Source organism: Felis catus, chromosome E3 (assembly GCF_018350175.1).
Source record: "Felis catus isolate Fca126 chromosome E3, F.catus_Fca126_mat1.0, whole genome shotgun sequence".
In the NCBI taxonomy this organism is placed as follows: Eukaryota; Metazoa; Chordata; class Mammalia; order Carnivora; family Felidae; genus Felis; species Felis catus.
This window is the reverse complement of record NC_058383.1, coordinates 29,104,656-29,132,335: the sequence shown is the minus strand read 5'-3', so window position 1 is coordinate 29,132,335 and position 27,680 is coordinate 29,104,656. Positions and strand designations below refer to the sequence as shown.

Below are 27,680 nucleotides of genomic sequence, written 5' to 3'. Positions count from 1 at the left end.
ATACTTATAAGGCAAAACTGATTTGAAAAAAGGCAACCCCTAAAGTTAGAAATGAAACAAACATAAATGTTTATTGAGTTGGCAGATTAACCACACAAAGGAATTATCTCAAGTGACTTTAAAATAAGGTGGTTTGTTCATCTCTAGTCAGATACACTCTAGGGGGAAAAAATTACTGCAAAAAAATTATTTTCAGTAATTATATTACTTGTAATGGTACTGTTATAGTTACTCTGAAATTATTATATATAGTAATATAAAGCAAATAAAAAAACTACTTTAATATCACTGAGAACCATAACGGTCAACATAAGAAAAAAAAAAAAAAACAAAAAACTCCTGAAACCATTATTACATTCTATGTTAACTAACTTTGATTTAAATAAAATTTTAAAAAGAAAAAAGAAACAAAATCTTAAAAAGTTAAAGAAGTCCTGGAGTCTAACTGGAATTGGAAATAACAGTATAAAATAATTTTAAAAAGAAAAAGGAAAGAAAGAAGGAAGACTTCCTTGTTAGCCCTTTTAATTCAAAACGGCTATAAACAACAATGAATCCAATATCAATAAACACCCTGAGAACCCAGATTACGGTTTCTTAATACCATTTTACATCAAAAGGAACAGGCCCCTTGGAGAAATGGCTGATTCTAAACATAAGGTAGGAAATACACAGAAGAGCCTGGGATAAAAAATACTAGCAGTGAAAGAGGCTATTAAAGGCTACTGGGATTGTACCAGAAGACTCAAGAGACAACTCAAAATTGTTTCCAGTGCTCAGAAACAAGATAATTAGAGCATCGAAAAGAACAGCAACAGTGGGGCACCTGGGTGGCTCAGTCGGTTAAGCCTCTGACTTTTGATTTCAGCTCAGGTCATATCACAGTTCCTGAGTTCGAGCCCCGCATCAGGCTGGTGCTGACAGCGAGAAGCCTGCTTGGGATTCTCTGTCTTCCTCTCTTTCTGCCTCTCCCCTGCTTACATGCTCACTTTCTCTTTCTCTCTCTCAAAATTAAATAAACATTAAGAAAAAAAACAGCAACTGTAATGCACTAAAATACATAAAACATATGTATTTTAGAAACCTCATGATTCAAACAAATAAAACAAAATCTCATTGCCCACTGTTAGAAGGTGATAGGAAACCAAATAATTATCCTGAAAACTGGTTTTTACAAGGTGTTTGGGGGGAGGAGAGATTAAACAATTTATTCTGCTTTTCCTATATGAACTGTATCTCTAGGTAACCAAAGAGATGATGAGAAGAAATTTTTTATTTTATTTTGAGAGAGAGAGAGAGTGAGTGAGTGAGCAGGGGAGGGGCAGAGGGAGAGAGAATCTTAAGCAGGCTCCATGAGCAGCACGGAGCCCGATGCAGGGGCTCGATCTCACAACCCTGAGATCATGACCTGAGCCGAAATCAAGAGTCAGATGCTTAATGGACTAAGCCACCTAGGCACCCCAGAAATTTTTTAATTTAGTAAGAGCATTTGGGATAAGAAATGAAGTAAACTAGAATATTACCATTTGCATCCTTAATGAAATAATGAATGTAGCCTTTGATCATTAATGGTCAGTAAAACCATCAGGTAAAAAGCTGATAGGGAACTTTACACTGGATGGACCAGGATGGCAACATCTGAAGCCACCTGATCAATCTTATCACAAAAAGACAGACAAGTAGACAGTTGGTGCCACCCAATGAGATGTTATAGGAAAAATACATCACCACCTATGAAATATTCTTGCCATGAGTTCAGTCCTGAATCTGATCAAGTTTGTAAATCTCACTACCAGTTCATTTCAAATACAGTAGTCAGGGGATGTGTTAAACTTAAAAGAATATACCAGAATGTGGGAAATTCTACAGAGCTAACAACCTACCTTCTTAAGCACACGGGGGGTTGGGGGAGAATCCACAGAGGGGATTCTAAATTGAGAGAAGATGAGACATATCATCCAAATGTAATACACAAATTATTTGGAAACTAGAGCTCAAACAAAACAATTGTTAAAAAAAAAATCTGTAGGGCACTTGGGTGGTTCAGTCGGTTAAGTGTCTGACTTCGGCTCAGGTCATGATCTCACAACTCATGAGTTTGAGCCCCACTTCTGGCTCTGTGCTGACAGCTCAGAGCCTAGAGCCTGCTTCGATGTCTGTGTCTCCCTCTCTCCACGCCCCTTCCCTGCTCATGCTCAGTATCTCTCTGTCTCTCAAAAATACATATAAAACATTTTTTTAATTTAAAAATTAAAAAATTAAAAGTTAAAAAAATAAAAATAAAATAATCAGTGAGCAGGAAGTTTGAACACCGGCTCTCTGATATTTGGGAGTCATTGTTAATTTTTTTGTTGTTACTAGCAATGTAGTTCTGTTTTTAAGTGACTGCCTATCTTTTAGATACATGCTTACACAGACCTATGGCTGAAACAATAGTCTGTGATTTGTTTCAAAATGACCAGAAGGGCGAAGGAGAGAAAGAGTATTAATTAAAATAGGACCGTCCACACACTAACTGTTGACACTCTGTGATAGCACGCTAAGACTTTCTTATATTATTTTTACTACTTTTGTTTATGCTTGAGATTTTTCTGTAACAAAAGCTTTGGGATTCTTCTAAGCAGAAATCCAAAAGGGCCTCTCTTGTGCTTCCCAGGATATTGCTTTTAAATGAAAAGATACAAGCTCTTAAGATGTTTTCTTTGCTGGTGTGGGGACTACAGTCAAGACAATTGTCCCTTATGTGGCACGTACCTAGAGGCAATCATTTGAGTCCTTTCTTCCCTTGAGGACAGGACTGGATCTACCAGATCTGGGAAGATGTAGGGGGGCGGGGAGGGACATGGTGGAAAGAACAGGGCTCTGTAGATAATCCTGGTATCAAACCCACATCTTTGCCAAGAGCTGTTTAATTTCCCTGAGCCTCTGGGAGAGGGGCACAGACCTCACCTCCCTCATGATGCTTCTTGTGAGCATCACAAGAGCGAAAACATGACCTAGTCCAGAGCCTACACTGAGGAAACGGACACTCCAGTACTTATTCATCCATTAATTCACAAAAACGTCTGTGAATGTAACTCTGGGTCAGACTCTAGGGTAGGTGCAATAGATAAAAAGACACAGAAAACGTGGCACCTGCCTTGAAGGAAAACAGGAAAGCAGATTATTGATTACAGTGGGAAGAGCAATGTATTTATAGTTCTGAGAGGATAAAATTTTATGATCTAGAATTCTCTATCCAGCAACATTATCAATTATGAAGGTGAAACAGACACATTTTCATAGGGTTTACTAACCATACACTATATACGCAAAAAAAAGAAAATCAAATTCACTCAAGCAAAAGGAAACTGCTTCTCTCAAAAAGATCTACACAAAAAAGCCTGGGATATTTAGAAGATTCTTGGTTGGACAGCAAAGTTTTATGACACAGCAATACACTTTCTTCCCCGTGGGCCCTGCTGCAACATTTTTCCTTCAGAGAATTGCATTTACATAATCATAATATAAACAGGACGTATGCCTGTTGCCATCTCTTAAAATCCACTTCTCAAAAGAGCACAAAAGTAGAGACACAAAAAAGTAGTGAACAGTATAAATAATATAACGAACCCTGGGGACAAGAGAAACAGAGAGATGGAAGGTAATATGCACGCGCTAAATTTGTCTTTTATAGAACTGACCAAGGTATATTGGTCAAAGTTGGTAAGAGAGGTAGAGCGGAAACCACCGAAAGAAAAGGGAAAAGGGGCACCTGGATGGTTCCATCAGTGAAGCGTCCAACTCTTGATCTCAGCTCAGGTCACGATCTTGCAGTTCGTGAATGCGAGCCCTGCGTCAGGCTCAGTGGTGACAGTACAAAGCCTGCTTGGGATTCTCTTTGTCTCCCTCTCTATGCCCCTCCCCCACGCTGGCGCGCGCTCTCTCTCTCTCTTTTTCTCTCTCTCAAAATAAAGAAATAAACTAAAAAAAGAGAAAGAAAGAAAATGGAAGAGTAGCAGGCACTGGGAAGAAGAGGCGGGGAGGGAGGAGCAACGATTCTCCCCTCTTGCATTTTATATACTCCTGTCCTAGGCAAATCTTTAAAGATTATGTGCGTTTATCATTTCAATGGTTTACAAAGTGTCACGGGAAACATCTTCTCGGCTCAAACATACCCAACCCACAGGCTCACCCAACCCACAGGCTCGACACTGAATCTGCCGACACCCGCCCTTCGCAAATACAGGAAGGGTTGCGAGGTGGCTAGCCGAGAAAACTTCAGGAGCCCTTTCAGGAAGTGTCAGGTCTATCCAAGGGAACATGCAAACTGGGGAAACCTCATTTGGACGTCACGTCTGTTCCTAAAGTACAGAACCCAGAAGCAGACAAGAAGGAAAACAACGCATCTCCTCCAGGAGAAGCAGCAGCAGTTAAAGCTGAACGGAAGGAACTAGTGGTTGCCAGAGGGGTGTGGGGGCGGGGGGGGGGGGAATGGGCGAAACAGGGGAAAGGGATTAAGGGGTGCGATCTTCTAGTTACAAACCAGTCACGGGGGTGTAAGGCACAGCGAAGGGAATACAGATAACAGCATTGTAATAACGCTGTATGGTGACTACACTTATCATGATGAGCACTGAGTCATGGATACAGTCATGTACTGAATCACTGTATTGTACACCTGAGACTAATATAATATCATATGGCAACTACACTTCCATTTTTGTTTAATGTTTATTTTTTTGAGAGAGAGATGGAGCATGAGCGGGGGAGAAGGAGAGAGAGAGAGAGAGAGAGAGAGAGAGCGAGCGCGCGACAGAGAATCCGAAGCAGGCTCCAGGCTCCGAGCTGCCAGCACAGAGCTTGGCGCGGGGTTCGAACCCACGAACCGCGAGATCATCACCTGAGCCGAAGTTGGATGCTTAACCTACTAAGCCACGCAGGTGCCCCTACTTCCATTTTTTTTTTTTTTTATTTAAAAAAAAAAAGAAGAAGAAGAAGAAGCTGAAGGAAGATCTCTGCCGTGGACCAATGGAGCCAGGGCAAGAAAAAAGAAGCAAGCGATGGTCAACAAGGAGCTTGCAAATGCACTGCCCAGTCTCTGAGAGTGAGCTGCCACCAGGGTAAAATGGGTGGCGCTCGGCTACAGAGACATTCTGAGACAGTGGGAGGGGTGCGGGGGGCCTGAAGGCGAGAGGCCACCCCTCTAAGTCACAGAAGCGGGAAGGCAATGAACGTGTAAGCAAAGGACCAAGACACAGAGGACAAAAAGGCTGGGACCCAGTCAGATGCACCACGGGCTAGTGGTTTCTGATCATCCTGAATCACAGGGAGAAGAGCTTCTGAGAAACTCTAGAGTAGGTACAGGCGGCAAGGAGGAGGTTAAAAGGCAGTGCCCACTGAAATGGTCAAAGATCTTTTCTGCATTTGGTGCATCGTCGTTTACGATTTCGTTGTAGTAAAAGGCATTCGTAGGTCTGCTTGTGACACTGGTTCACCCATTCTGGTCTTTATTATATGCTCCTTATCTAAAACTTCTCCAACCAGGGGCATTTTCAGCACTCTCATTCACAGGTTGAGAAGAAACTACTTGCTCCCTGAGGAGAAAGTCAAAGGGTCTCCAAAGCGTGCGTCCATTTCCTCCTCGCATTGTACATAGTAAACACATCTGGAATTTAAGAGCCAAATGGACTTGAACAAAATGCCCCTTTTAAGATGAGAAGACAGAGGCAGATACTGGGCTCTGGAAGGGTATTTACTAAAGGGAAGAGCGAACGATGTCATTTCCAAGGTACCGGCAGAGCCTGAACTAGAACCCTTGTCTGCTAGCTGCCTGGGGAGTCAGCTGCCTCGCCCCTCCATGGCCTCGCCCCTCCATGGCCTCGCCCCTCCATGGCCTCGCCCCTCCATGGCCTTGCCCCTCCATGGCCTCGCCACTCCATGGCTCCTGCTGTCTCCAGGGAATTTTTCAGTAGGAACAGAGAAAACACCTGCCCCACATTTATAAGTAAATGTGCAAGCAGCAGTCTGACAAAGCAATGGGTCCTGGAATACAATCAGGTTAATCAGAATTCTTGGTCTCTAAAGGGCGGCCCCTCCTTTTCCCTACTGTAATAAGCTCATTTGGTCACTTGGAGAAAGCCCTAACTTTTGACGACAATCATGTGGAATCTGAAAACCGTAACTCTGATGTATGCTTTAGCGTTTCTTACATAAGCAGGAATTCCCAGGAGCTACTACATTGTCAAGGAAGGCCGCAGTGGAGTCTCACAGACAGAAAAGACTAGAAAGAAGAGACGAGCCAAAGGGTTTTTCCCAACAGGTGAAAAATGCCAAATTGCAAATAATCTGTAGATAAGACCGACCCAAATCTCGAAAGGGCAAGGTGGCTTTGAGGACAAAGTGGCTTTGAGGACAAAGTGGCTTTGGAAAACCTTTTTCTCTAATTACAGAACATTCTTGATAAAATGAGAATGGTAACAGCACCTGCCTTTCAGGAATCTTTCGAGCATCAGTGTTTATTTATGCGGACTAAATACCTATTAGGGAGATTTTAAGTGTCTAAGTATCTACTGTAAAGAAGGATTCTTCAGACACCGTGCTAACCTGTATTTATTTATTCAGATTTCATGCCGCCCAACCACATCTCTCCCTCAAGCAAATTTATGTCCGGTCCAGTTTCCCAGAATCTCAGCCCTAGTTTTGTCCAGTTATCAACCTAAACTTCTTGAATATTCTGAACACTGAATCTCTCACCGGAAAGAAAAGAAGCATGTGCCTTACCAATGCAAGCAGCTGGAGAAACTAATGTCCATTTCTATCAGCACTGCTAATAGCCCCCGGGAGAAGCTCGGCGGTGGTGACAGCGCTCCCAGGGTCTCAGAGTCCACTCGCTAAGGCTGAGAGAAGTGAGGCACGCAGCTGCGGGGGTCCTTCCTCTCGACCATAAGGGCCCCCACAATCTTAACTGTACCTTTAACTAGGAAGGCCTGAATTTTTGTGAGTATACGTATGCCATTTTTCCCATGTTTTAGACCCTTATTTTCTTTAAAAGTATTAACTGTTTTTTTAAAAAAAAAAAAAAAAAAAAAAAGGAAGGGGGCACCTGGGTGGCTTAGTCGGTTAAGCATTTGACTCTCGGTTTTGGCTCAGGTCATGATCTCACGGTTCATGGGACCGGGCCCCGGGTCACACTCTGTGCTGACAGCATGGAGCCATTTTGGGATGTTCCCTCTCTCCCTCTCTCTGTCCCACCCTTGCTTGTGCTCTTTCTGTCTCTCTCAAAAAGAAATAAACTAAAAAAAAAAAAAAAATCTTTTCCTTAAAAAAAAAAAAAAACTCTGAAATAAACATCTTAGACCTGTGCATTTTATTATATATTAATTATATCTCAATTTTTAAAATCTCTAAACAACCACTTAAAATGTATGAAGGATCAGGGGGCCTGGGTGGCCCAGTTGGTTGAGCATCTGGCTCTCAATTTCAGGTCGGGTTATGATCCCAAGGTTGTGGGATCGAGCCCAGCTTTGGGCTCCGCACTGGGCATGGAGGCTGCCTGAGATTCTCTCCCTCTCTCCCTCTGCCCCTCAGCCCCACTTGCATGCTTTCTCTCTCTCTCTCTCTCTCTCTCTCTCTCTCTCTGCCCCTCCCCCTTGCTCGCACACACTCTTAAAAAATAAAAAAGAAAGAAACAAAAAGAAAAAAGACATGGAGGGCAATCCAAAATATTAACAGTGATTGTTTCTGGGTGGTGGGATTATGGCTCATACTTTCTTCTTTAAGTTCACATTTTTCTAATCTTCATCGTTTTCTGTAATGAACTTTCCCTCCTGGTTTTCTACACCTGTATTTTGTCCTTCTACTAAGAGACAGCATGTGACCAGCCTATATCTTCTGAAGGAAGGGTTATGGGTCATGAGGGGTAGTAAGTCAAGTTCTCTTTCTACAGCAGGGATGTGGTTCAGTGTCTCCATGGGATCTGCAAGGAGGCCAGACACTCAGGCAGGGGCACGAAGGTGGACTGGGGGAAGGAAGGGGGCATAGACTGGACACGGAAGGGGTTCAGCTCTGATCCTGGTTCTCTCACTGGACCGGCGGGCAGGTCAGAGAGCCCCAGCTGCCGCACCCTCAATTGGGAAGAACACGTATCCGGTCTGCCTCAGTGGGGCCGTGTGAGTGTTAAGCACAGGAGTTGGGTCTACACGGCGCGGAAGGAATGAAGGTGGCAATAACTTCTGCTATGACGTGGAGAGTTAGAAAACACTCTTTCTCACAAGTCAGAATTATGACTTCTAGTCCTGTGAGAACAAGAAAAGCCGTTGCTAGAACAACTCTGCCCGTTTAAATCAAGCACCGAGAACTCTTACCTATTGGCGTGGTGATAGTGATTCTGCAGAGCATAGGATATGCACTGAGTGTTTAACCGCTTTCTCTCAACCTCCTTCCAACTATCTTCTGTCCACTTTCTCTTGATCTGCTTCTCCTCGTGTTTTTTTCCCACATAGTCAGCATAGGTCTGGATCCGATAGCTTTCCGCGTATTTGCTGGTATTGACGGCTACAAGGAAAATAAAAAAAAATCCATGTAAAAATGTCTGGCCTTGCCCTGGAGATGTCACTTTCAAAAGGTGGCCAGAGGTAGTAAAAGAAACCAGGGATTCAGGTCTGAGTTCTGACCCCAGCTGTGCCATTTAGAAGCCAGGTGGCCTCGGGAACGTCCCACAGGCTCTTCAAATCTGTTTTCTCATTGGGAGAAAAGAGAGCCGTCATAGCCCAATCTTTGTGATTCTGTGCAAGTGCTCTGTAAACTATAAAGAACCATTATGAGATAAGTAAAGTGCATTTGCAGGTAACATTACTGGCTTGAAAATTACTCATTTTCAGAGTAAGAAAATGGGAGGAAAAAAAACCCACTAAGGGAAAACTGTAAACTCCTCCTTGTTAGAAAGTGAAAATGAAAATGAAAGCAATATTGACAGCAGAGCTGAGACCACCGTGTCCGATATGGAAGGCCTACCCTATGTCTGTGCCCAGTGCCTTCCATACGAGATGTCTAACCTCACAACACATTCACAAGCGAGGCACAGATGTCGGGTGGCTGCCACAGGCCACACGGCGGGCTGGTGGCAGCGCTGGGAAGCAACACCAGGCTGCCTGGACCCGAAGGCCAGGGCCCTTCTTGTCACTCTGCACGTCACTTTCAACTGTGCAAATTCAAGATATCCCCACAAGCACGCCTCTCCTCCTTCCACACCGAAAGACTGCTAATTCTCTGCAATGTGCCTCTGGCTGGCGGGAGCGCTTGGAAGCTGGAGCTCATTCCCTCCTTAGTGCTGACATTTCACTAAGGCCAGGTCAGTTTTCTTACAGTCTTCGCTGCCTGCTCTTCAGAGGCTGGTGGACAGAACGCTCTGGGAGCGTGGGACCGACGACCCGGGGAAGACCTGTTGGTGGCCGGGTGGCCATTTTGCTGGTTCTGGCTTCTGCAGCTTGTGCATAGACTCTCCGAGCCCACGGTCACCACCAACAGTGACTGCCCACAGTGGTGGTGAGAGGGCGAGAGCCTGGCCATGCCGGCAGGGGCCGTTAAGGGCAGACCTTCTACCTGGACAGCTGCAAAAGCACCATGATGTCTACAAGAGGGTCCGTGTCCCGACTCCTGGCAACGTCCTGGGTGCGGAGTAGTTCTCACTAAATAACACGCAAACAAATGCACAGCAGTGACAAGCACGCACGGCCCGTGGGCACATCAGAACCAGACAGGGGACTCCAGGACATCGGGGACCTTAAGTCAGAGGGAAAGACAACTGTATGAGAGGCAGAGGCTCCACATATCTGACACCTAACGCTTCTCACCTTCGCTCTAAGTGGGCCAGATTTGCCTAAACTTCTAAGCATAGCAGTGGTTTACAGAATGTCATGCCCTAAACGTTTAGCCATCTTGAGGGAAAACATAACAACAAAACAAGAAAGAAAGGAAAAAAAAAAACCCAACTCCACTCTTGAAGAAAAACACATATTTTTACTAAGAAGTTTGCTGTAACTTTTCAAATAATCACTCTAGAGTTAAAGAGGAAAAAAGGTGGGAGGGAGGACCCTCAGAGTATTACAGAACTTCCCTATTACAGCGAGTCTCCCAGAGAAGGAGAGTGAGTTGCTGAGATGTGTGCTCAAGGCGGCGTGCCCTGACTCACTCGCAAGAAGATAAACAGAAGAAGCATCCAGTTTTGGAGACGCACTACCGGCCAAAGTCACTCTGAGCACAGAACCACAGAAAACGGGATCCTTTCTTGAAAATCTTACTCCGTGGGACAGCTACTTCTGCTGCTTTCAGTGGACTGCATTTCTGACTTTCTCCGCTCACTTAACCACCCTACCATTTATACATCCAATACACATCAACCACCCATGCTTCCCACCTGGCCACTGCTCGCTGTCCCGGGGACCGTGTCAGATGTTCGGGAGAACGAGACACAATTTCCACTCTCTGAAGCTTATCCTGTCACATGCAAACATCACGTGGAGGGGATTTCACTGGAAGCGTAAGACCACCTTACTGACACGGGTTACACTTTCAGCGTGATCTATGAAGAGAACCCAAAGATTCTATCATCACTGTTCGGTCCTGATGGTCGGCCAATGAGCAGCTCCCGAATTTCCTTGTCTTAAGTTCCATTCCTTCTTGCAGCAGGTTTATTTTGCGAGCATGCCCCAAAGGGATGACATCTGCAATGATTCCTCTCTCGAGTTTCATTTGGACTCCCAAGTAAAAGAGTAGGCTTGAGTCAATATTCCCCATGAAAGCAAAGGTGATGATAGGGTCATAAAGGAGCCAAGATGATCTATTTAACAGTATCTGGTAGTTTCCAATAATCCAGCGCGCAGCCCCACGGACAAATGTTACAAACGAGCCCCTGACCACGGTGGGGAATTTACCCGAGAACATGTGGAATGGGGATCACTTAAAAGGGGAAACAAATAACAAGCCACTTTTCACCGCTGGCCTTCACATGGCAGTCATTTACCAGCATTCCTTCACGTCCCAGCAGCTCCAGAGCTCGCGGCCTTTCATCTGGAAGCCAAGCTCTGGCTCACAGCCACCCCTCCTCGAACGGATGAATCAGCAAAATGAATTGGCTGTCAGCTGTGTCCTCCAGTGGTTCCAGCTCGCCTGTCAGCAGCAGCATGTAGCGAGCCGCACGGTAATACTAACCTTTTCCAAATTTGTCAGGGAAATGATTCAAGGCCACCTTTTGGTGGTGCCACTTGGTTAGAGCCTCTGGGGAAGCGCGCATGCCGACGGCCCTCCCCGCCTCCTTGGAGGGGAGCCAGGGCAGCCCCGCCCACCACAGCTTCCCGGGGCCAGGGCCGCTCATCTCCTGACACCCGGCACGCATTACAGCATTTCATCTTCACGGGGGCCCCGCAGGGAAGGGATGCTCTAGTCACCACCCAGGGACAGAGACTGACATCAGGGAAGCCAGGCTGCTAGCCTAAGGTCTTGTAGGCAAGTGACAAAGCTGGTGTGGAACCAAAACATGACTTTTTTAGGTGATACCACCATGTGTCTGCCATATATTTATATGTACTTACGTGGTTATTTAGATTGATGGTTGTCTTCTAAAATGCTTCCTTTACTAGGGGTTTTAAAGAATGTTTAGATTTTTCCCTAAAAAGTTAAGAACTTTCTATTACTGTCACGCAAAGCCTCTCCAACGAAGTTGGTGGATACGTTAAGATTATGGATCAGGTGACTTAAGATATAGATTCCTTCCTAACTTGATCTATAGACTTAATTCCACATTTTAATAAAAGATCGAAAAAATTAAAAATGAAATTAAAAACAAATATCAATAGAAAACAGAACAGGGTTAGTCAGGGACTGGGGGAGGAGGTGAAGTACAAAAGGGATGAGGGAATTTTGGGGGGCGATGGAACAGTCTTATATCTTGATTGCGGTGGTGGTTACAGGGCTATATGCATTTGCTGAAACACAGAGCTGCGCAACAAAGAGGGTATTTTTACTCTACAAAAATTATACCCCAATTATTCTGTGGAATTGGAAAGGCTGATTCCAAAAGTTAAACAGAAGAACGAATGGGCCAACAATGGCCCAGACATTTCTGAAGAAGAAAAAGGAAGGGGGACTTGCCTTGCTAGCTACAAAAGCTTCCTTTAAGCCAAAGTAACTAAGATGGTGTATAAATGGTACAGAGACCAACAAACTGACCAAGGGTACAGAAGAGCCTAGAAACAGACTGATGCATCTTTGAAACTTTGATTTTTGACAGAGACAGCATGACAGAAAATGCGGGAAAGGAAAAGTTGGAAAAATTGTTTATCCATAGGAAAAAAAAACGAAATTGGATTCTTAGTCACATCACGCTGAGAAATCAACTCCAGATGGATGAAGAAATGAAATGTCAAAAGCAAACTTTGAAAACTTGAAAAGAAAATATAAGTGCATATCTTTTCTGAGCTTGAAGTAGGAAAGAATTTATGAAGACACAAATAACATTAAGCATTAAAATAGGTCAGTTAGTAGGACTACATTAAATAAAAACCTGTCCATCAGCAGACACTTTAGAAAGCAAAGCCAATCCACAAACCGGGAGAAGATGTTGGTAATGCGTGGAACTGGTGAAGGTTTAGCACCAGAATACGTAAAAACACCTACAAATCAGAAAGAAAACACCCAACACAAAAATGGGCAAAAGACATGAAAAGCACGCACAGTCCTTTCACAGAAAAGGAAGCACAGAAAGCCAATAATCATTTAAAGAGACGCTCAAGCTTAGGCAAAGTCAATTATGAGCACAGTAAGATCTCACTTTGTGCCTGTTTTGTTGGCAAAAACAGAAAAGACTAAGAGCAATGATGAGGAAGATGTGGAGCAATAGGATCTCCACTGGTACCACCTCTGTGGAAGGCAATTTAGCATTCTCATTTGAAGTGGACCATGATACACATACCCTATGACCCAACAATTCCACTCCTAAATATAAAATACTACGTATTACAAGGTAAATACAAGGATTCTTTTTTTTTAAAGAACACACTGGTTATTAACAGCTGGGGGGCAGCGAGGGGAAGAGGAAGAGAGGGAGGGAGGGAGGGAGGGAGGGAGGGAGGGAGGGAGGAAGGAAGGAAGGCAGGCAGGCAGGCAGGCAGGCAGGCAGGCGCAATCCAAATGTCCATCAGCAGGTGAATGGACAAATTGTGGTATATTCCCACAATGCAATACTATGTATCAGTAAACACAAATGAACTACAACAACATATAATAAAATGGATGGATCTTAGGGATATAATAGTGAATGAGAAATTCAAGTCCTAGAAGTTCATTTGCAGAATGACACCTTTTTATTGTGTTCTGAAACAAAAATCAAACAAACAAAAAATATATCCCAGGAGGTGTGAGGGTGTGCGGGTGTGTGTGTGTGTGTGTGTGTGTGTGTGTGTGTGTGTGTGTGAGAGAGAGAGAGAGAGAGAGAGAGAGAGAGAGACAGAAACAAAGACAGAGACAGTCAGAGAGACAGAGAACAAAAAAGCAAGAAAATGATCAACACAGCTTTCAGGAGAGCGGTCGCCCCCGGCAGGGAACCAGAAGGATGGGACCGGGAGGAACAACAGAAAGATGTAATTTATTAGCAGTTTAGGTCCCTGGTTGAGTGGCAGTTTCACAGATGTCCCTTACATCTGAAACAAACAAATTCTTCAGGTTTTCTGTAGTTTACCCTGTCCAAGTACTAAGGGCCGTTTCTAGGACAGATGCTCCAAGTTGGAAGGTGTCTCAAAGACAAGGTGAGAGTCTCTCCAGGTTCAATGTCCTCAGTGACACGGCGGTGCCGCATCTCCAAACTTCCTCAGGAAGCCAGGCACATCAGTGCCACCTGGCCACCTGACGGCTGAGGTCGGTGAGGTGTACCATCAGCCCCGCGTGTAGCATCTGCCACGGCCATCCGCAGCGGACATTAAGTTCTCAATGTCTCACGCTTCATTCTTACCAGTCTAATCGCTCCGGGAAGGAGAAATTTACTGGATGCTCCCTCCGCCAGGCATGGGGAATCCTGTGAGCGTTATCTTGACTACACAGGTGAAGAAAGTGAGGCTCAGACCAAGGCACTAGCCCAAGGACCTGAAGTGCTTGGGCTAGGATCCAAACCAAAGCCTACATTCTTTTCATGACACCATGGGCGTTGCAAGGGTCCCAGATGGGGTCATTCAGGGTTAATGCAGGTATCTACCTCTGTCTTTCTTTTTTTTTTTTTTTTTTTTCAACGTTTATTTATTTTTGGGACAGAGAGAGACAGAGCATGAACGGGGGAAGGGCAGAGAGAGAGGGAGACACAGAATCAGAAACAGGCTCCAGGCTCTGAGCCATCAGCCCAGAGCCCGACGCGGGGCTCGAACTCACGGACCGCAAGATCGTGACCTGGCTGAAGTCGGACGCTTAACAGACTGCGCCACCCAGGCGCCCCTTTTTTTTTTTTTTTTTAATTTTTTTTTTTCTACCTCTGTCTTTCAAGAGAATCAGAGTCTGTCTCTCCACAACAGTTCTGTGTACCTGACAGAGAAGCCTGATAAGCCGGTACGTTCACCCACCAGCCGAAGACGCTCTGCAGACGCAGCCCGACTCCCTGGGCGTCAGCGTGTGCTTTAACCGTCATGCCTGCCTACGTCAGACACTGGAAGAGGTCCTCTCCCTCCTCCTCCCACGACCGCAGCTCAGGGCCCTGCACCACGGTGCTGTCATTTTGGGTCGTCACCCCACACCAGGGTGACGCCAAATGTCGTTTTGTGTTTGCTCGTTTATCTAAATATGAACGTGGTAAACACGAGTTTTCTCACGTTCCACCTGATTTTGACCAGGTTGGGTTTACAACAGCTTGACCACCTCTCCCCGTTTACCAGACAGAGCATGGCAGCTGTTCTCTTGGATTCTACTGGAACCCAAACTTTAAAGTCTTTAGAGAAAGGAGTTCAAAACAAAACACCAACACTCGACCCTAACGGTCACTCTGAACATCTTCCTGTGTTTGTGAGTGGACATCCCCTCCATCGATCAGAGACAGCAGGCCCAGCCCGAGGCCAGGGCAGGAATGGGGGACCGAACACAGGTGCGCTGCTGTCTGAACAGGTCACGGCGGTGAGCCGGCCTGCCTGGACAGCGGCGGCCTCTGGTTTACCCTCTGCTGTCCCTCCTTCCCCTCCAGAGCCAGGCCCTTCTCGAGTCTTGCTGAGAAAGTGCCAGTGTGCTAGGGTGCCGTCCAGGCCGTCAGCCACAGCCTCGCGTGGCCGGCTGCCGGCCTCGATGCCCGCTCTTTCCTCACTCTTACCCGACAGGCCCCGGTGCTCTCTGAGGGCAGGGCCTGTGCTCTAGCCATGTTTTTGGCAACTGGGTTCCACCACGGTTCTTTGACAGGAGGTAAATCTAAGACTGCGGCAGGAGAGGGGCAGGGAAGAAGCACAGCTTTTATACTTGTTGGCGGCCTGTGTCCATCCGAGAAGGAAAATGCAGAACCACTTCGGTTAAGAAGTCCATGCTGAAGCCCGAGCTGGTGTACGAGAGCCCTGGATTGCAAGCGAGGCTCTGGCTCCGGCTCTCAAGACGGGCTTCCCGGGGCAGTGATAATCGGTGCACGTCACCCCGCCTGAACCTCACAGCGACACTGGGAAAGCAAGGCATGAGCACTGCTGACAGCTGAGACTGGGGAAGCCTTAGTCACCGGGTGAGGACTCAAGACCCACAATTCCTGGTTCCTTGTTCTTCCTTCCATGCAGTGGGCACTTCTCCAACAGACGGTATTATCTTTTAAGGATTTTATTTTATTTTTTAAAGGAATCTCTACACTCAAAGTGGGGCTCAAACTCACGACCCGAGATCAAGAGTTGCATGCTCTGGCGACTGGGCCAAACTATTTTTTCAAAGCGCTGAGGCTAAAAGAGTGAGACCTTGAATAGCCAAAGTAACACTGAAAAAGAAAACCAAAGCAGGAGGCATCACAATCCTGGACTTCAAGCTGTATTACAAAGCTGTAATTATCACGACAGTATGGTATTGGCATAAAAACGGACACTCGGATCAATGGAACAGAATAGGGAACCCAGAAATGGGCCCACAAACGTATGGCCAACAAATCTTTGACAAAGCAAGAAAGAATATCCAATGGAAAAAAGACAGTCTCTTTAGCAAATGGTGCTGGGAAAACTGGACAGAGACATGCAGAAGAATGAACCTGGACCACGTTCTTACACCATACACAAAAATAAACTCAAATTGGATCAAAGACCTAAATGTGAGACAGGAAACCATCAAAACCCTAGAGGAGAAAACAGACAATAACACCTCTGACCTCAGCGGCAGCAATTTCTTGCTTGACACGTCTCTGAAGGCAAGGGAATTAAAAGCAAAAATGAACTACTAGAACCTCATCAAGATAAAAAGCTTCTGCACTGCAAAGAAACAATCTAAACAAAACTGAAAGGCAACTGATGGAATGGATAAAAATATTTGCAAATGACATATAAGATAAAGGGTTAGTATCCAAAATCTATAAAGAGCTCACCAAACTCAACACCCGAAAAACAAATAATCCAGTGAAGAAATGGGCAGGAGACATGAATAGACACTTTTCCGAAGAAGACATCCAGATGGCCAACAGGCACATGAAAAGATGCTCAATGTCACTCCTCATCAGGGAAATAGAAACCAAACCACACTGATATACCACCTCACACCAGTCACAGTGGCTAAAATTAACAACTCAAGAAACTACAGATGCCGGCGGTGTAGAGAAAGGGGAACCCTCTAGCACTGTTGGTGGGAATGCAAACTGGTGCGGCCGCTCTGGAAAACAGCATGGAGGTTCCTCAAAAAAACTAAAAATAGAACTACCCGACAACCCAGCAAATGTACTACTAGGGATTTACCCAAGGGATACAGGAGTGCTGATGCATAGGGGCACTTGTACCCCAATGTTTATAGCAGCACTCTCAACAACAGCCAAATTATGGAAAGAGCCAAATGCCCATCAACTAATGAATGGATAAAGAAGATGTGGTTTATATACACAATGGAATGCCACTTGGCAATGAGAAAGAATGAAATCTGCCATTTGCAGCAACGTGGATGGAACTGGAGGGTATTATGCTAAGTGGAATAAGTCAGGCAGAGAAAGATACCATATGTTTTCACTACTCGTTTGTGGAACTGGAGAAACTTAGCAGAAGACCATGGGAGAGGGGAAGGGGGAAAAATAGTTACACACACAGAGTGGGGGAGGCAAATATAAGAGACTCTTCAATACAGAGAACAAACTGAGGGTTCAGGGGAGAGGGGGAAATGGGTGATGGGCACTGAGGAGGGCACTTGTTGGGATGAGCACTGGGTGTTGTATTAAGCGATGAGTCCTGGGAATCTACCCCCGAAACCAAGAACACACTGTACACACTGTTTGTTAGGTGACTTCACAAAAAATTACGTTAAAAAATAGTAATAATTAATTAATAAAAGGGTGGAAACGAAAGCCCTCAAGGTCTGTGGAAGAGGATGCACAGAAATAACGAGGGAAGAGGCAGAGGGGATGTGAAGCTGTCATCTCCGCTTCCCCGAGGTCCCCCACGGAGCGACTGACACACAGGAGGCGCCGGTAAGAGAAGGCGGCCGGGGACCAGGCTACAGAAATGTGAAGGCGGAGGGAGAGCTGAGCGCTACCGAGCCCGCTCAGGGCTCCTCACCGCCAGGGCAGGCGGCGCCCCTGCGTGCTGACAAGGCTGAGAGAAGGAAGTGCGTGTGACCCTGGCTCTGCCACCTGCAGGCCGTGCCCGTGACCGTGTTCTCTCCACATCACCCCCTCCATTAAAGACAGACGGCCACTCACTCTGCCCACTGCTCCCATGCCTCATGTCACCTCCCAGCTCTCTAATTAAGGCCGAAGAAGTGGCAAGGAAAACCCACTCTGCAAAGTGCGGAAAGGCTGGCATGTAGGTGGGATGACATTGACTTAAAACCTTAAAACCCCTCTGACTTATTTTTTTTTTTAACGTTTATTTATTTTTGAGACAGAGAGAGACAGAGCATGAATGGGGGAAGGGTCAGAGAGAGGGAGACACAGAATCTGAAACAGGCTCCAGGGTCTGAGCTGTCAGCACAGAGCCCGACGCGGGGCTCGAACTCACAGACCGTGAGATCATGACCTGAGCGGAAGTGGGACGCTTAACCAACTGAGCCACCCAGGCGCCCCCCCGCCTCTGACTTATTTAAAAGGAAGGCAACGAAGTGGCAAAACCATAGGTTCTGAGGCCACAGAGGCCTGGGTTCAAATCCTGCCTGAATCTTAACGTGCTCCCTGGCTTCTTTTCTTTACCCATAAAATGGGCTTCCCTACTTACTTTATGAAGCAGCTAGAAGAGTGGACACTGTGCATGCAAAGCTTTTAGCACAGGGCCTGGCACACAGTAGGTGCCTCGTTAGGGAGGCTACTGCTGTTAAATCACAAAACATGTAGTTCGGACAAAGAGAACGGCGCTGCGGCCCATATGGATGTTCTACAGCTGACACGGAATCAGCGAGCTGTAACTCACCACACCTTGGTGTGCCCGAGGCGAGCGTGGCCTGACATCCCCGAGTCCGCACTAGCTCATGGGACACGCCGTCGTTTAGAACACGGACGCCATCTAGCAAAAGCTTTCCCGTGCAAAAGCGTGGAAACCAAACGGAAAACGGGGGGACCGGTATACCAACCGTACTCGACAAGTGTAAAATCCAGAAGTCTGTAACTATATTTTTCAAAACCGTACTGAGGCCAAAACAAATCCAATCGTTTTCACTAGCTCTGCTGACAACACCACAGTCAGCTTTACAGACATTCATCTCAATCATTCATTCACAAACACGGGCGCCGCGTGATGCGCTGGGCGCCGGGGTGTGGCAGGAGAAATGGGACATTCTCCGCCCTGAAGAGGCCCACAATCTAGAGGACAGGAAGGGAACAGATTGGTAGCAAACGCCAGGTAGGCAAGAATCCAGGCATGAGGATGTTCACATGAGGGGCAGGAGGGGAGGAGAGGGGAGGACCAACACCAACTGGCTAAAGGTAGACTTTGAGGGCGAGGGAGATAGTTGGGCTCTAAGCCCCCGAGGCCTAGGCCTACGCCAAGCGCCTTAGCATCCAATGAACGAGGTCACTAAGGAACACTGCTTCCATTAACCGGCTGGTGTTGCATTTGTTCTTTTTCTTTTCATAGTTCCTAGCTGAAAAGTCAACGAGAAATAAATAAAGCTCCCATTTACTGAGTATTTACTGTCTATAAGAACTATGTTAACGCTTTACAAACAAATGTACTTAGTTCTCACTTGGTCACTTCTTCGTGCATCCATTAGTTTATGAATACAGACACTGATGTATTAAATTCTCATTTGTCCATTCATCCATCTATCCATTCATTCAGGAACAAACATGCCATCCTCTAAGCCTCAGCGACCGGGGCTGTGAGGGTGGGTCAGAGACACAGGCCCTGTGTTCGTCGGGAGACAGACTGTGAACAGAGCGCCACACGTGTACGGAGGGATGGAAATGGAGAGGCGCTCTGGGGGCCCCACAGGGAGCTGGCCAGGCCCAGGATGCGGGGACGGTTCCCTAAGGAAAAGACACTGGGCTCTTTCCTGAGACTGGAATGTTGGGAGGCTACTTGGGGGTGGGAACTGTGTTCCCAGCAGAAGGAACATGAAGTGACCAATCTCTGAATGAGGAAGCACAGCCTTGGCCGAGGAAGTAGAAGACCGTCATGGCAGACACGGAGGAGGGGGCGGAGAGGAGCCCACGCTAAAGCTAGAGTGAGGGGCACAGTGCAACGGCCTGAGGCCACGCTGCATGCAGGGGGAGTCACCACGGGGTGTTTAGTCAGGGGGAGGGATGTGATCTGATGTGTGTTTCTACAAGACCACTGCCCCTGATGGGGTAAGAACAAGAGGAATGGAGACAGCCCGAAGTAAGAAAAGAAGTCATAACAGAACTCCAAGGAACGCCAACACTTCCTCATCATACACGTGGGGAAGCGCAGGCATGGGCGCCCGGGAAGCCACAGGCCAAGGAGGAGAGGGACTAACCTAGAGAGCACGGCTCTGTGGAATCCAAGAAGGAACAGGACAGGGGACTGAGTGACCAAGGCCAGAGGAGGGGAGAGCCTGGTGGCTTTATGGCACGGAGGTCACAGGGACATTTGCAAGAGTGACTGAGTGGTGCGCGGGGTCCACCGACAGCCGAGTGAGAGGGGACACGGGGCAACACATGCAGGGCACTTGACTTTGCAGAAGGAAAGCCATCATCAGGAGCAAAGGCGAACTGGGATCTTGCGAGTCTTTTGAAAAGACAGAAGGGATTCAGCAGGTTTCCACACTGTTGGGAAGAAGTCAACGGGTGGACACAGGGACAAGGTGCAGCACAGGGCCCCGGAGAGGACACGGGGCCCCGGGCACACGATGGGATCTGCTTCTGAGAGAAGGGAGGTGTGGCGCAGAGCTTTAGGAATCCAGGGGTAGGAGGCAGCACCCGGAAGTTGGCTGTTTCCTGGGTGAGGGACTGGGTCTTCCTGAGAGCACCGGGGTGCAGATCGAGAGAACAGGAGAACAGCCGTGGGGCCAGCTGCTGACGAGATGAGGATCCGGCCTGAGACAGCGGCCATCTGTGCAGACTTACCAACGCGTCCCTGCACCTTCTCTTCAAAACAACCCCATGAGCTGGGCAGTAAACTCTATTTTGACAGACGCCCCTGACTTTGATGCCATGCTTCTATGACTGTTTTAACCTACCCCTCACGGCCGTCCACAAAGCAGCGGCTCTAAACCTTAGCCACACAAACAAACGAACAAAAGCAGGTCTCAAGTGCCGACACAGCTCCTTACAAGTGGTGTTGAGGCGTGGAGACCAGACAGGAAGAAGGGATTTCACGATGGAGTCACACAGGAACGGACCAACTTCCAACAAAGTTTAAAAGTGAGAGTTACTTTGAGGGGGAGTGGGGGCGGGGAGAGAGAGAGAGAGAGAGAGGATGCCCCCACCCTTTTATTTAAGACACACAACTTAAAATAGGACTTGGGAAGAATCCCATACTTACTAGTCTCGGTCAACCTGACAGCTGAAAGACCTAAGTAATTTACACCATTCTTCATCCTCCCTGGGAGAAGATCAAGATTGATGTCTCAACTACACAGGAATAATTTAAGGTAAAATCAAAGATCTCCGAGATTCTGCAGCACAGCAGATTTGAAACATCAGACCCTAAACGTCAAGACCACTGAATAAATTCTACTCCGGGGAAGACTAAATATAAATAGTACATGCCTCAGTTACACTATTTTCTAACAGTGTCTTTAAGGTCTGGCCATATACATCACAAAGGAGCACAAGTAAAAAATCATCATGGCTTACGGAACGGTTACCGTGCACAAAGTGTGATATTAGCTCCCACCCCCGGTATGTTACCCTATATTCTGTAGCATCTTAATATATTAATCTTAACACACACTCCGTCTGTAACCCTACCTCCACAGAAGTGCCCTATTGTGAACATGACAAAACGGAGCCCCAGACGAGTCACTTGCCTGATGTCACAGTGTTAGACAGTGGAAATGGCCAGACTTAAGTCACCGCAGGCACAACGCCCCTGCATCAGAGTCCTTGGGGCTCCAAAGGCAGCAGTGCGCAGTAAGTTTTAAGCTGTGACAGCATCGCCAAACAATACCCACCTTGACGACACGCAACCCACTCTGATGTCTTCTGCTCTGTTTCTTTCTACCTTCTTTTTTCATACTGCTGTCGACCAGCATTGATTTCCTGGCCCACAAATGGGCCCTGATCCGAAGTCCGAGACACCCCACGGCTCACTGACGCCCACCATTCAAAACGGCATTTCTGTGCGACAATGAGCTTTGTGTTCTCAAAGGTTAGTCAACAAAGGAACTTTTAGGACACAACCTATTCACCGACCAGAGCGTGCCTGTAACTGAACTGCGTGCCGGCTGGAGGCAGTGGCTGGGCCCGCAGTCCGACTTAAGTGGGTTCTCTAATCCGGACTAGCTCTCGCTAACACTTCGGATGCCAGATCCAGATATGCGCCCAGTATCAACGCACACCACACACGCCAGGACAATACTTCTGGCGGCTTGTTGCGCTGTTTATGAAGCATTAAATCTGCCACAATGTCAGTGCCATTGCGATAAAGCATAAGCGTCCCATCTTCCCTCTACTTCCCAAAGCCCTGTCTGCAAAAAGCCTGACAGGGCAGCTCCATTTTCAGATTTAAAGGTTTCAGGAGTGAAAAGCTTAAAGTCTGTTTGTTTATAAGCCAACCAGATACGGGATGCTGGGCTGTAATATTTACACCTTCATTAAATGTCTCTGCTGGATGTTTTGATGTGGTTTTCATTGGATAAAGGCATTTATTTACTTACACCTCATGACTCAGCTTATTCATTAACCAAGTGAACCGGGGAGGGAAGGAGAGCCCTGGAGAGACAAGAATGACAGGCCCTTATCAGCCAGGCAGGGCCAAGCCATCTCACCTGCAAGGTGAGTCATCACCCCTGGGAGGGAGGGTGTCGGCCACCAGAAGCCTTTCCCAATAAGGAAAGGATTCCACATAAACCCTGACAGTTCTGCGTGTGGGTCCCGTTAACTGTTTCTTATCATGCCGCCAGTCTGGCCCCACTCGGCGCTCTCATGATGGCACCACGAGGCCACCATGTGAACGCGAACGCTCTCTTGAGCTCTACCTTTCATCTCCTCTACTCTACGCCTGCGATGTGCCTACAGAACATTCTGAAATGCACCCGCCTCCTCAGCGTCTCCAGGACACCCCACGTAGGATCTGTCACCACCAGAAAGGTTCGGAAAAATGCCAAAACAACCTCACCTAACACTGCGGCCAGCCACCTCCGTGCCTTCACGGAGCCCTCCAGGCTGGCCCGGGGCCCACCCTTTGTGGGGAGGTAATCAGTTCATAACAAAAGGAATGAAATCTGCTCTTCAGATACAGGTTTCCTTGACACAATGAAATGCATTTGTTGTAACTGGCAATGCTTGGCCTCAGAAGAGAAGTATCCAAAAAGAAATCACACACTTCTCCAAAGGGCAAACAAAGAATTACAAAGTGAAGTCTCGTTTTCCACATCAAGTTTACTCTGCTTTGCTGAGATGTGCCCAAAGACTAATGTATTTCACGGGTGGGTCCCGTGTGTAGGGGACACATTAAAACGCTAAGGATGCCCAAACATGCCAAAGGGGCAGCAGGAAACTGGATGAGAACTATTTCAATTTCCAAGCCCCTCCCCACTCGGCACTTAACACGTTCATTCTGCGCCTGCATCATTTTTCTCCTTTCATGTTACCAAATCACTTCTCTAGGGACTTCACAATCTGAGGGAGACTGGTCACCTCTTTATTTGCTAAGTAAGTCTGTGTCCCTGTGATGGCAGGCTCCCGGTGCCAGCAATCCGTGGTCAGCCCGACAGGCAGTGTTGGGCTCTGACGAGGGCACGTTAGGCTGTCAAAAGCTGCTGAGGCCGACTCAGTGACACTTCTCTCCAGTCAAACATATGTATACCCAGGAGAGCGAGCGGGAGAAGGAAAGAGAGAGAGGAAGAGAGGGACAGAGGGACACGGAGGGGGAGTGGGCGGGGAGAGCCAGGAGAACAGCTTTTCCCATGTGGTTAGTGCTTTCGGAAGGCGGCGCCTCCCAGAAAATCAGAGAACGAGTGCTTCTCTGCTCCTGAACATTAGAAGAACCTACGAGCCTCTCTGCCAGCAGGAGAAAAAGGAAGGTTTGGGGTTTTTTTTGAAGTTTTATTTATTTATTTTGAGAGAGACAGAGACAGCGCAAGTGGGGGAGGAACAGAACGAGAGGGAGAGAGAGGGAGAGAGAGAGGATCCCAAGAGAGTTCCACACTGCACTGTCAGCACAGAGCCTGATGCGGAACTTGAACCCACGAGCCATGAGGTCATGAACTGAGCTGAAACCAAGAGTCAGACACTTAAGCGACTGAGCCATCCAGGCGCCCCGAGGTAGATTTAAAAACTTTTTTTTAATGTTTTCAACTATTTTTGAGAGAGAGAGAGAGAGACAGAATGCGAGGAGGGGAGGCACAGAGAGAGAGGGAGACACAGAACCCGAAGCAGACTCCAGGCTCTGAGTTGTTAGCACAGAGCTGGATGTGGGGCTCAAATTTGTGAACCACGAGATCAGGATCTGAGCTGAAGTCGGACGTTCAACCGACTGAGCCACCCAGGCGCTCTGATTTTTTTTTTTTAAGTTAAGCTTTCCTGCCTCGAGTTGTTAATATCTCTTAAGTTGTTCTAAATACTCATTTTGTCTTCTACATCCTAAGGAGAAAGTAATGTAGATATTTTTGTCTATTTGGACATTCAATGCCAAAGCCAACTGGTTAGATAATGCAACCAAGTGTCACACTTAAAAACATTTAGGGGTGCCGGGGTGGCTGAGACAGTTGAGCGTCCGACTACATGACACGCAAAGGAGAACGGAAAAGACAGCAAATGTCAAAGCGCAGGCGGAGGCATGAACACTAAAGAGGCCGGCCCGCAGAGCCAAGTTTATCCGCTACTCCTCCCGGAGCGGTGGGCAGGCGCTGACGCAGGGCTTCTGGGTACGGGAAGGAGGAAAGAAATCCCCACCGCCCCACGTCCACATTTTCTCACAGCGGCCAGCGGGCGGCGGAGTCCCGAGGGCGGGCCGGAAGGCTGCGTCCCCGGGGCTCCGCAGCTCTCCCTGCGAGTTCTCTCCCCACAAACGTGGGGGGCGGGGGCGGGGGCAGGGGTGAAACGCGAGGAGTAGCTACCTGAAGGCGGCCTTGCCGATCAGGGGGCATATTCTTTCTCCAACTCCAGGCAGAGCGCGGCCGGCGGGCACCGCAGTTGCCAAAGAGAGAGCTCGGGCAGAGCCAGTCCCTGGTTCCCTGGAAGCCTGGACTCAATGCTGTGTGGGTTATTTAAGGGAGGAAAACGGTGTGATCGCCTCACGGTTTGAAAGACTTTCCTAAGACCGCGTGCGCACAGGCCCAGTGGGAGGATGTGTCTTCTGGGCTTGGGCAGTTACCGCTGGACTGAGTGGCTACCAGCACTTGAGCCTCCCCAGACGACTGTTGTCTTATCTTTGACAAGTCGAGGTGTTTCCGCACTCAGTTCGGGGTGGGCGACCAGCGCTGCGGAGTTGCAAGAGTGTGCACGTGTGCAGGGAGGCTAAAGAGGAAGACTGCGTCAAAGTTACCCTTGAAAACGTTTGCCCTTTGGGGGCACTTGGGTGGCTCAGTCAGTTAAGCGCCCCAGTCTAGGTTCTGGCTCAGGTGACAACCTCACGGTTTCATGAGTTCGAGCCCTGCGTCGGGCTCCGAGCTGACAGTGTGGCGCTTGCTTGAGATATTCTCATTCTTTCTTTCTTTCACTCCCTCTTTCTCTCTCCTCCCCTCCCCTACTCACGCCATCTCCGTCCCTCTCAACATAAATAAAACTTAAAAAAGAAGAGAAAATGCCCTTGGGAGGTGCCACACTGGCACCCCACGTGGCTGTTCCTCCCCACAGGGTCAGAACGTACACCGCGTTTCCTCTTCCCTCCCACACCAGAGGCGGAAGACAGGGCACACGTGAGGACCACGCGGCCGACCACACTCTAGACAGCTCGCTATGGGCAGAAGGGGAGAACTGATATTCACATGGCAGAAGCAGATCTGTATTTCCCATTTCATCTCCGACTCACTTGGATGCATCCTTTCACTGGGTGGAGCGACCAGCAAAACCAGTATTGCTGCAAAAAAAAAAAAAAAAACCACCTCCCCCAAATGAGTAAGTTTGAATGGCTGAATACTCAAGCTTAAAAATGTTATGAAGCAACTGTGGTCGGAAAACTAGTGACTACACAATCCACGCCTTGTGCCTGTCCTCTAACCACACACGCCCAGGCCAGTTATCGGAAGACAAGGAACGTGTTTCAGTCATCCTGTATCACCAGTGACGTTTCTCTGGGAGAGAATATCTCATACGGTTACCTCTCTGCTTCCGAACAGCCCCGTGCCTGCAGACTTACTACAAGCCACTGAATAACCACATCTGAACTTTCCCGGAGCATGGATTTTACTGGAGATCAGGAAGGAAAAGCTGAATAATTAATCTGGTAATTTAAAACATTTTAATATTAAAATAAAAGATGTATTATAGAGTGGAATTTTTTAAATTTGTGAGAAGGGTTTAAATAAAACACGAGACTGCACAGAAATGCCAACTCCTTCCTCTATCTCTCCTTCCACTCCCCCCCTCCTCGCCCCCAATGCCCTTGAGCGTTCCTACCGGCACTCCTTTGGTGTTAGGGGTATTTAGTGGAAGTTCAGGGTTTTAAGAATGACGTTCTCCCACAGAGGCCCTTGGGAATAAATACTGGCTGAATGAATGACCAATTCTCTTTTCTGCTAGAGTGAGAATATAAGAAGGAAGAAGGAACCCCCACTTTCTCTTGGCAGCCAGGATGTGGATGTAATATACATAGAGAGTAGCTTACACAGGACAATTTGTACTCTAGATTCACAAACGACATTCATGGAGCTGTTAGAAGAGTTCTCTATAGTTAGAAGCAGTCCTGGAAAGAGCTGACTGGTATGAGAAAAGGGTAATGGGTAATGCAATATCTACTTTTCCAGCAAAGGTGCCAGAAACGGATGTATCGTGGACCAGCTAGGAAAGGCAGGGGCAGCCCATGCTATGAGGGTGCACTCTCAAAGTTCAAATAAATCTGTCCAAAAGGGGTTCTGACCCACGGAGGTGTGGGCACAATGGAAGGTGGGAATCCTGTCCTGCAAGCTCACACCCATCCCTCACTGACCGGACAACTATGTCTTGGCCTGGGTGAAGGGGTCCCCTTGCATCAGTCAGCTAGCTCGTCTGAATGGTACGGACCAGGGCCTGGGGGAACTTTGAGCAGCGGGGGCCACGTGCACCAAAGGAGCCGCTGACACTTGTTGAGACCACATCCGGCATGGTCCACACCGCTGACGCTACCCTCTGCTCCCCACATTGTGTAAGAGGAGAAAACTGAAATCTGCGAACTGACTGGACCAAAGTCTTGCAGCCTATGTAATGCGAGAAAGTGGCATTCCCAGACAAGGCATTCGGTCACTCTAGCGACCAAAGCAAGGAAGCTGCCACGCACTGGCCACCTACCCTAGCTGTTCTCGGACGTAGGGGACACAGTCCCATCCCGTCAGTCCTCTCTGTGTGCCTTCTGCAGCAGACAGTCCACAGACTGTCAGTGAATGTTCTATCTACATGAGAAGGGGCTTAAAGAAGCTCATATCCTTTGACCTCGTGATTCTTCTTTTAGGAAACCAGTCCATGAAAACAACCTAAGATGAGAACTGATTTTTTTACGCACAGAGACGTTTGGAGGTGAAAATGTATATACATACATTTAAAAAAACATAAATAGGGGCACCTGGGTGGCTCGTCAGTTAAGGCTCTAACTCTTGGTTTCAGCTCAGGTCATGATTTCACAGTTTGTGAGTCTGAGCCCCACAGTGGGCTCTGTGCTGATAGTGCGGAGCCTACTTGGGATTCTCGCTCTCTGTTCTTCCCCTACTCATGCTCTCTCTTGCTCTCAAAATAAATAAATAAAACTTAAAAAGAGAAACATAAATAAACC

The 27,680-nt window shown here is 47.4% G+C and overlaps 1 protein-coding gene across 4 annotated transcripts in view; it reads right to left on the bottom strand.

The window, feature by feature from the left end:
- PARN (poly(A)-specific ribonuclease) overlaps nucleotides 1–27,680 on the bottom strand; it is a 167,224-nt gene that overhangs the window by 33,013 nt on the left and 106,531 nt on the right. For all 4 annotated transcript variants that reach the window (XM_023247037.2, XM_023247036.2, XM_023247035.2 and 1 more), the window contains one exon: nucleotides 8,346–8,535. In XM_023247037.2, coding sequence (XP_023102805.1) covers nucleotides 8,346–8,535 — 190 coding nt within the window. The remainder of the gene's footprint in view (nucleotides 1–8,345; nucleotides 8,536–27,680) is intronic.